At 43.7% G+C, this 10,588-nt stretch overlaps 1 protein-coding gene across 6 annotated transcripts in view; it reads right to left on the reverse strand.

Moving 5' to 3' along the window:
• The window catches only part of LOC109853613 (uncharacterized protein C1orf112-like), a 14,845-nt gene extending 5,432 nt beyond the window's left edge, over positions 1-9,413 (reverse strand). For 2 of the 6 annotated variants that reach the window (XM_020425896.1, XM_020425903.1), the window contains exons 1-5: positions 9,282-9,413; positions 7,683-7,869; positions 7,444-7,611; positions 728-848; positions 462-592 (exon numbers count right to left, since the gene is read on the reverse strand). In XM_020425896.1, the coding sequence (XP_020281485.1) occupies positions 462-592; positions 728-794 (198 nt within the window). In that variant the 5' untranslated portion in view covers positions 795-848; positions 7,444-7,611; positions 7,683-7,869; positions 9,282-9,413. Of the gene's footprint in view, positions 1-461; positions 593-727; positions 849-1,002; positions 1,077-4,000; positions 4,104-7,081; positions 7,377-7,443; positions 7,612-7,682; positions 7,870-9,281 lie in introns of those variants that run through there. The other 4 variants (XM_020425897.1, XM_020425898.1, XM_020425899.1 and 1 more) reach the window with 4 other exon arrangements.
• Positions 9,414-10,588: the final 1,175 nt, after the last annotated feature.

Here is a 10,588-nt window from a genome sequence, read left to right on the forward strand (position 1 = left end):
GTAATATTCTCAGTGATAACCTGTAATACTTCCTGTGATATCCAATAATATTTTCTGTGATATCCAATAATTTTTTCTGTAATACCTAATAATATTCTTGTGTAATTGCCAGTAATATTTATATGTAATCGGCAATAGTTCTTTTTCGTAAGGGTGTGAACGCGTAAATTTCAACTTTCATTTTTGATAAAAGATAATTATTATTAAACTAACGGATAGCGATAAATTATGTTTTTTTATACCATTTTAAGTCACCATTCGTAATATCAATACGTAACTATGTAATATAAAAAACTTATCTATGTTTTTTATGTCAATATACCACGAAGATTACAGTCCACGGAGATTACGTTTTTTGAGAATTACCCATATAATATAGATATAGATATAGATATAGAAATATATATAGATATAGATATAGAAATAAAAAAAATAAAAAAAAAAAAAAAAAACAACTTTACCTCTAACAGAAGTGCTTGTGCCTTCGGCAGAACCTTGCGGAAAATTTGCTCGTCGAGCAATTGAACCGCGCACCTTGAGAAAGATTGCTCCAGAGCCTCCAATAGGTGCGCCACGTCGAAAGCGAAACGGTCTAAGAGCAATAAAATTGAAAAAATATCAAGAATTCATCTCTAGAAATATATTTAAAACAATGTGTGCGTTCAATGTATTCAACAATATGAAAACCCAAAGACTCGAAACGCGCGACACGTTTGAAATATTCTACCTTGGGAAAAGTCCTGCTTGTCAAAAAACGTTTCTAACTTCGACACCGGGATCGTAAGATCGTCCATCTCGAGGAAGATTCTTCGAACAAAACGGGGTGACGCAGTTCCGTCCGACGTGTTCTGGAACAACGCAATTTAATATATATTTGTCTTTTCGCAAATAAATGTAGTCGCATTTTTTTTTCTCATACAAAGTTTTTTAAATTGTATTAGCTAAGAAAATAAAATTATGTAAAATATTTGACTAATTAAAAAATATCGAAAAGTGTGTTACCACGCCAATAGCTCGAACTATTCGCCAATAGCGTATTTTCACAACAGTTTTAATGTGGAGATCGATCAACCCCCCTTCCCCCCCCCGGGGGGGAGGTATAATCAGAACCTCCTCTCTCCTGCTATCAATCGCGGACGATAGATGGAAACGGGGCAAATCGAAAATTTCTTGGCAATGCTCGAGGTTGCCGAAGTTTGCTGATAAGGGCGTCAATTAAGGCAGTTCCAAGCTTTAATCGCCGATTTGCCAAAAGTTTCCGGCTGCAATTTCTGCGCCATCGCCGGCAAGCGAAACTGTAACCCACTTCCCCCCGGGAGGATTCAACCGATTTGGTCAATAAGAAAAATCGATTTTTTTTGTTTTTACAGTTGCACATTCTTTAATCTCACGGTTCCTCCTCCAGTTACAAATGGCTTCGTCGCGTTGCATCTGTCAATTTTTATCTTTTTAGCAAACAATCTTTTCTTTCAACATGCAGGAATAAGATTTTCTGATCGACCATAGGAACGACCAGCTTGAGGCCAGTTTTCTTCGTCAATGGGACAACGCAAAGAACCCGAGTCAAGAGGAGAACCTGGAAAACGTAAGAAAAAGGGGCGAACATCGTGGTATTTGGTGTCGAGGGGGATGAACAAGCGAGAAAAGAAGTCGATCCGAGCCCAGAAATTGGAATGATCGAGCCGTCGACTCGCCATGGCAACTGCGGACAACAAGCTGTCAGATGATGGGCAGAGTTTTGATCAATAATACTAGGCAGTGACTGGCTGCTCTTGCCGGCATTTCCCTCCCCGAGGGATTCTCGATAAACTAGAAGAGTCGCGGCAGCGACTTCGACGGTGACTCCACAACAACAGCACGTGGCCGCCGGGTTGGGGATATAGTAGAGGACAGAGGGTGGCGAAAGGAGGTGGAGGGTGTCGAGGGAGAAAGTGGTTACACGTGACGAAGCGCGGGCAACGTGTACCAGGCTGAGTCACAGAGGATGAGTTTCGAGCGATGCGATTTTCGATCGAGAGATGCTAATTTCTCTCGTCCCTGAATTACGAACTCGAGCCGTCACTCGAGAGCGGCATTGACTGCTGATTGCAAAAGATATATATATATATATATAATTTTTTTTTCGCCTATGTAAAAAGTACAATCAAATTCGGCGAAACTTCGACACACATGCATCGTTCAATATTCACAACTTTTACGGTCACGTGGACGTAATATCGAAACCACATGTCTTGCAAAATAGCTAAGAAACGCATTTGCGACGTCTGTCCAGTTTCGAAGTAACATTTGATCTTCTCTCTCTCTCGTCGTGTAACGTCGTAAAGAAATTAATTCTGCTGACGGCGCGATCAAACAATTTATCCCTTTTGTGTAAATAAATTTAAACGCTTTTTTGTGCGAACTTACGCAACGTCGAAAAAGCTAACGTAGCATTTTGTTAAATCAAAAGTCGAGCATTCTCTCACGTATACATGCACGTATATCCACACACATGCGTGTGGATATCGCTAAGTTACGTCACACCTTCGTGGCCTCGAGGGCAACACGAAGTCAGCGAGTTCGACCACCCTGGCAGCGCTGACAGTGATCGTATAATGACGGAGGTTAATGGTACTAATACGGTTGTAAACTAGTGTGTTGGCCTCTCCGTAAGGCACAGAGAGAGAGATGGGAAGAGGGCGATACACCTGCGTTTCGGGTGGTGTATTGGTGAATCGACTTGGGATGGAGGGTGGCAGAGGGCAATGGATGAAAAGGCTGCCAAGCCAGTCGGCGCACAGCCGCATCATCGACAGCACGTTCCCCGGTTTCACGTTCCACGCTCGAGAGCTGGAAAGGATTCGAACAAAATTTGTCAAGAGAGTAAATACAATTTTTTATTAAAAAATTTAATTAGTAACTTTTGCGAATGACAACAAATTTGAGATAATTCTACTAACTTACAAAAATTCGTAGAACTTTCTTAGAAAGCTTCACCGAGTGTGACAACAATTGGTTGTGTCGAGACAACAAACATGAACATGAAATAAATTTTTGCAGAGAAGATTTGGCGGGAACGCGTTGAATCGGAGGTGAAAAGGATCGACGATGCAAGAAGAACGACCACTCAGGGATGTCTAACGGCAGAAGAGCGGCGCGGCCGGTGAGACAGCTATCGTTGCAACAGCCTGTTCCGCGTCGGCAACACATCAGACGACAGAGATCGGCGGAGGACGATTGCGGCAAGTCCCTGCAGATCTACGCGAATCCGATCGCGCGCGGCAGACTAGCCGCGAATGCGACGGAAAAGCCCAAAGTGCGTTGTTGTCGTTGTAAAACCGAATCTCGATAACTCTTTTACTTCAAATCTATCTGTTGACCACGTTCGTTCTGATAATTACACATGACAATGTGTCTCTCAAAACGTGACAGGTACGAGTCGCCTGGAGCGATGATCGTCGCGGCAGCAACAATGCGGCTCAGGTGGAAGTGGTGGCCAGGCAGATCCCGAGCCGATCCAGACCGACCACGGGCCGATCCGGCAGACCCTACGTCGCGATGGAAAAGGCGTCGATTCTGTACTCGCGACAGGAACTGGCCGAGAGGCTGCGGCTCGCTTGGAAGCACCGGGAGCAGAAAAAAGCGAACATCGATATCTTCCTGGCGCACGGTGTGACCGTGGGAGAGCGATGCGACTCCGAGATGTCGATGTCCGCTCCGCCGACTCCGCTCTCCAGACAGAAGTCCGATTCCGTTCATAATGACGAGGAAGATTCGCAGAATCCGGAGGCGTCTGGGGATCTGGTGGAGGAGAAAAAAACGTCTGATAAGGAAGACGAATGTGAGAAATCGAAGGTTGCGTCTCCAACGACGGAGAACGATTTGTCGACGAAGAAGGATGAGAATGTCGCGGAAAGTGTAGAAAAAGAGGAGAACGAGGTGTCTGCATCTAATTAATAATACATTTTACTATTGTATCGCCGCTAATGTACACAACTAATAATTTCTTTTATTTTATTACCGACTTCTTTCAGGAAGCGACGACGACCTCGCACGCCAACTCGGACCCGGAGGAGAAGAAGAAGAAGCGCATAAACATCGACTGCACGAATCTTCATCTTTCGACGACCTCGGTCGTCGCCTTCCCGTCCCTGAAACCGGACAGCGCGGCAACAGCGAGACCCAATGACAATTTCGTGTCGGCGAAACAGAAGCGCGCGAATTTCCACAGCTGTACGAATCGCGCGTTCCTGGTACCGATGACGGAAAAGTCGCCGAAGGCGTCGTACGAGGCGAAAGACAGAATCGCGTCGGCGAAATTGGTCGAGATGAGATGCGCCTCGGCCGACAAAACCGCGACGAGATCGGACAAGGGCGTCGTTTTCGCGAGAACCTCGTCAACGGTAAGCTTGGACAAGACGAGGAGAACCAGTTCGGCGCCGCTGCAAAAGCGCAACGTCGCGTCTGCGACGCGCGTACAGGTGAACATCGTGATCGACACGCCCGGTCTCGGCGAGATGACGGACAAGTCGTCGATCGTTTGCGGAAAAACGCAGGACGGAAAGGACGCGACGGAGAAGAACGAGGAGGGTCCGACGAAGGTATAATATAAGACGAGACATTGTCTCCGTTCTGGATTTTCTGAAGCCGAAAGAATAAATTTCGCGCGCGTACAATTTGAAGGTAAAAATAAACAAGAACGCGGAGAGATCGCGTGAATTGAATTTCAGATATTGCGGGGTGAGCGACCGATAAAATCGGCCTCTCTGAAGAGAAGATCGAAGAGCACGAAGAAACGCTTCCTCGGATCGTCGGACCCGAGCAGAGACGAGGATCGCGGCGGACGAGGGAAAGGTTCCGTGGATCCCAGAACGAGCGACGTGATCACGATGGTGTCTCTGGTCAGCTCGGCGGACAGCGACAGCGACGTGGAGAAGCTGCCGGGCGACGACAAACTCATCGACGAGCTGCGCAGCAAACTGCCCACCACTCCGATCATCAAAACATCCCTCAGCACTAATCCCGGCACAGCGAGAAAACCTATAAAATCAGGTACGGGATTCTATTTTGTTATCGCGTTTAAAGCCCCTTGCACAATGGAAGGAATAGCGATAGCGATAGAAATAACACAGTTTTAGACACAGAATTCCAACTCGACGGAAATTTTATCGCTATTGCTTATTCCGATTTTCTGATCTGCATTGATACATGTGTATTTTTTTATGTTAGATTCCGCTGTTCCTACCGTTATTTATAAATATAAACTCTTTACAATTGGTATTATTTCTATCGCTATCGCTATTCCTTCCATTGTGCAAGGGGCTTAAAACCCCATACACAGAATTGCACATCCAAAACCGTTGAATAAAATATCGCACGCACGTGTGCGACGAACGTCTCGCAAGCGAATTTTCATTCTGTATTTATTCAACGTCTTTGTATAAAAACTTATATAAAGAATTTAAAATCACGTTTTTTTTCGTAACAAAGAATCGCTACAGTTTTTTTTTAATTCCTGTTGACCAAGAGCAGCAAAGTCGAAAAACGTTTGTTCGACACGATGATGATGCGAAAAAAAAACTGATGAAAAGAAGATTCTTTCTCACTTCCTGCGCTTTATCTGTCGTGTCTTAAATTAGAACTTATCTGCCGGTCTGAGTTCATGTGTCGTGATACGTGAACGTTCGATAACGCGTGGCAACGCGAGCGAGGCGAAGAGGCGTAGAACTATAATTGAATCAAGACTAATTAGGAGAGACACGAGACACGCAAGCCACACACATATCTGGAATAATTTCCAGATGCCAGCTTCTCTCTATACAATTCGCTTTCACTTCGCGCGCGATCAATAGACTTTCTTAAGTTCATTGCTTTCGCGCTACGTTTATCGCCGGTTTAAATCTGCACAAACACGGTTTTTTCCAATTCACTCGCGACTTATTTACAATTTTTTTTTTTAATTTTTTTTCAAATGCAAAACAGTTTTCAAGTAAAAAAAAAAAGGACAGAAAAAATATGCGACGGAAAAATCCGAAATTTTTAAATTTCCTAAAACTGTCGCGGGGGTTTATACCCAGGACTTTTAAAGTTTGCGCGAGAGAATTGACGGATACGCGAAGAGTTTTATGCAATGCGGGGACATCGAGATTGATCGCGGGTCAGGTTAATAGGCTGTCGTGTACAATCGAGTTTGGGGGGTCTTTTTACAATCGTGCCGAATCGGACCTATTTACCAGGTAACCCGGTTCCGCCGCGCGACCGAGCGCGGGACGATATCGTCCCATCATTGATTTACTTCCGCGCGGCGCCGAGGAGACCGAGTCGACGCGTATCATTTCTCATCCTCTTGATGCGCATTTACATACGCAAGTATCTCGAAAAAATTTCTGTTGAATCGCTGGACAGTCTCCTTTCAGAGAGACTCCTTCGACGAGGAGACTCCGGCGACGAGAGAGGAGAGACAGACAGTCAGCGTGCAGCCTTCTCGGTTTGGTTTCGCCGTTACGCTCGCTCACAGAAACGAGAATTCGGAGCAAAAGCCAGCAGCGGTCGTCAACGGAATCGCCGCGACAACGACGACGACGACGACGACAACGCAGCCGCCACCGCCGCCGCCACCGCTGCCGCCGCCGTTGCCGATCTCCGCGTTAATTATCGCGCAGAACGCCGAGGAAGAGACGCTGATGCCGGAGGCGCCGCTGACCGACCGCGAGAAGAGATGCCTGGCTGTGCCGATCGGCGATCTACACGACAAGAAGCGAAAGCTGCTGCGAACACGAAGCACGCCGAGCCGGCCGATGTAAGATCCGAGTTTCCGAGCAAATCCAAGTCATCTACAAAACGCGATTAGGATATTGAGAAAGTTGGCGATATATCGAGGTGAGGTGGACGATGATATAGATTCGTGTATGATCGAGTCTGGTATCTTCGTGATTTAATTTAGATGCAAAAGAAGGGGGGGAGGGAGAGAGAAAAAAGTTCAATTGGCCGACGATTTATGATATCGACGTCGAAAAAATAAAAGTAGAACGATGATAGAAAGAGAGGGAGAGAGAGGATGAGAGAGAGAGAGAGAGAGAGGGAGGGAATTGGTAACACAGACTGGTACGAATAGCCGCAGATCTCGCGGATCATGGTACGTCCTTCGATTGGCGCTTCTTCGATCTCATCACGTTCGATGTGTCCCTGTTCGATGCTCTCGCGACAACCTTGGAAGGCCACAAGCAATTTTCCGCTTCTCCTTTCGGTTTTTTTCTTCATTTTTCCAAACTTCTTCCGGCGAACGTCGCGAATTTGCTTCCGACGCTCCCAATCAAAATGGATTTTTTCGGCGCGTTTCAGAACGTCGACGTTATCTCGAACCGATTTACAAGACGCAAGAAAACACGCGCAACAATAATTTAGTAATAAAATAATAATTTTGCAATAGTTTCCCTCTGAAGGAAAAAAACAAAACAAACTTACGGCGTGCGTTTTATTGTCCGATGCTCACAGACCGGAGATCACGCCAATCGCGTCCACGGAAACCAAGGAGCCGAGGCCGCATCTCACGCTGTCGCGAATCGATCTTGTCGTCGTTCCAGCTCCGCCAACCAACGACGCTCCGCTTTCGAAGGTAGAAGAGAGTTCGTGCTGCGTTCACGCAAAAATTTGCAGCAAATTAAATACGACGACATAAAAAAAAAAAAAAGAGTACGCGTTACTTCACGTCGCTTCGGTGTGTTGCAGGTCGAACAGTTTGCGAAGGAGACACCGCCGTCGAAGGAGGAGACGCCGCGAGGAGAGGCGATGCCGTTGGAGCCGCACTTCCAAACGATGAAGGAAAAGGAGTGCTGGCATCTCTACAGGAGAATGTGCGACAAGGGCGTGTGCGTGTCCTTTGACACTGTACTGAGGTAATAAAAATTCAAGATCAAAATCAATGAAATGATTGTGAAAGCGAATTTTGTCGCGAATAAAATCGACGCAAGTCGTAAATTATTTGAACGGAATTGCAAAACGTGGCCATTTCGCCACCGTGTAATGTGAAAAGTTCGAGTCCTTGGCATATCTGATTGAAACTTTTGCACACACGTGAGCGAGTGACCAAAACAAGTTGTTGCTTCCAGAGGCATGTTAACACCGACCGAGTACCGATTGCGACAGAAGGAACTCTCGCAGGATTTGCCGTAGGGCGTGCGCGAAGACGTAGACTAGAATTGTTTTGTTACAGTTTTTTTTTTTTTTTTTTTTTTTTATCGCAAATAGTAACAAATTGACAAATATTGATTGGTTTAATACACTTTGTACTAGAGTTAATTAAGTTCGAAACTAGTAGAGAGCGAAATATTATAACATATACAAAAAATAAAAAACACAACAATATATATTATAATATACAAATATTATATTATAATATATATATAAAGATATTATTATGTAACTTTATGTATATAAATAAGTTATTATTATACACGTTTTGGGAAAAAAGTCCCTCATATACAAACAAATTCTATGTATCTTAAAAAATTCGATATCCAATTGCGTACAATTACGTAAAATCATGAGAGCGTCTCAATTTCACACACACACGTATATAGATTATACGCCAGATATCAAATTTGTCCATACGTGAAGAACTTTTTTCCCCGAGTACATGTAATTGTTATTGTTATTCAAGACTATTCTGTGTATGTAAATTACATAAAATAAAAAACGAGCTATTAAATTATTATATTATTAAATGTAAATCACAGACACACACACACACACAGAGAGACACGTCATATTGCCTGGCACAATTGTGCGCGCAAGATGTGAGAACATTTAGATCAATATAGTTTTTTAGTAAAAATAATAACAACAATATATATATAATAAATTTTTAACAAGAATTCTTACGTCTCTGTCATTCGTATGCGCAAAACTCTCTTTCTTTCTGAACAAAATCTTCTCGCAATTCCCATTTTTTAAGAAATCTGAACGCAATTATTTGCTACCAGATGGCGTCTCCTGTTTCCGTTACTTTCATCTTGCGAGGTTACACCTTCCGCACCTTTTGCGCGCAATTGCATGTTTACGCGCGAAACGTCACACTTACGTGTATTCTTTTCCAATACATTTGAGCATTGAAAAAAAAAAAATAACAAAAAGAAAAGATATGCGTCGCATTAGAATCTTCGGTATCGGTTGTATTGTAAATTTGTGCGCCGTACGCGGGACAATGAAAAATATGACTTTGGACACAAAGACACGATGTTCATCTTTTTTGCAGTTTATTTCGTCGCAAACGTTACACAAGAACAATCAGGTTGTTTACTTACCACCCTCGGCAGTAGATAGTTTTTTCTTTCTTCTCGCAAATATCTTCTCAAAATATTATTAACCTCCTCCTCCTCCACACAACAAACCTTCGATCATTTGATCCACGACCTCGTTTGCTTGTATGGTTGTAACCGCGTTCGGCGGCTCAGATGTCGCCTTGACCGTCAAAAGCTGCGGTCCGTTTCGTGCTTAGGCCTGGTTTATGCGGGCAAATAAGGCCTTGTTTTGGCCTGGTTTATGCGGGCAAATAAGGCCTTGTTTTGGCCTTGTTTATGCGGGTAATAACTGTTAATTTATGCCAGAATTAGTACAGTTCAACTATAGGATTTCAATGCTTCTGTTATATTCTGTTATGCTTCTGTTAATAAACAGAAATATTAAAATCTTAGGCCTGCATAAACCAGGCCTTAATCGCGCATTTATCTGTGGTATATGTCACGTATACTATAGATAAATATATGCTTAAGCATGAAACGGACCTCAGCCAAAATGGGTGCGTTCAGACAACTCAACAGTTTCACAACGGTTGAGAGATAATCACTTCTGATTGGATCATACTTTTGGAACCGATGCGGATTTTGAAGAATAGTCCTATCATAAGTAATGATCTTTCAATCGTTGAGTTTTCTGAACGTAACCAATGTTGACCTGTTGGTTCTAAAAGTGTAAAAGCCAATCACATACGATGATTGTCACGAGGCAGCAGAACTTGTTCAATTTGAACGATCGCATTGGTCGATCGATCAATAAATGAAAGCCATATTTGCACTGCGATCACTGTAGCTCACAAGCTGCAGTGATCGCAGTGCAATATGGGTACTCGCAATGTAAACATGATAAAGATAACAATTCTTCTTCTTCTNCCGAACTACTACTACTTGTTTCATCTATAATTTCTATTATAGCTGTACATATTGCCACAATAAGTTTTTTGTCCATGATTTGGTTAATAATGTACTTGCAAGTAATCTTTTTTTATACTGTCACGTGAGTGTACTGTAACACCGTTCGTTTATACGGGCGTATTCCGTTTGACCACGGTACAATTGGACACAGTACGATTGCACACGTAATATTGGACACGTACGATTAGACACGGTACGATTGACCACAGTACGATTGGACACCGCAAGAATAGCACACCGTACGATTCGACACGGTACGATTGACCACAGTACGATTAACCACATTCTATTTGACGCGAAGAATTTAACACCGTACGATTGACCACGGTACGATTGACCACCGTACGATTGACCACCGTACGATTCGACACGAAATTATTCGACACCGTACGATTCGACAC

Source organism: Pseudomyrmex gracilis, unplaced genomic scaffold (genome assembly GCF_002006095.1).
Source record: "Pseudomyrmex gracilis isolate BER0280 unplaced genomic scaffold, ASM200609v1 scaffold_51, whole genome shotgun sequence".
NCBI lineage: Eukaryota > Metazoa > Arthropoda > Insecta > Hymenoptera > Formicidae > Pseudomyrmex > Pseudomyrmex gracilis.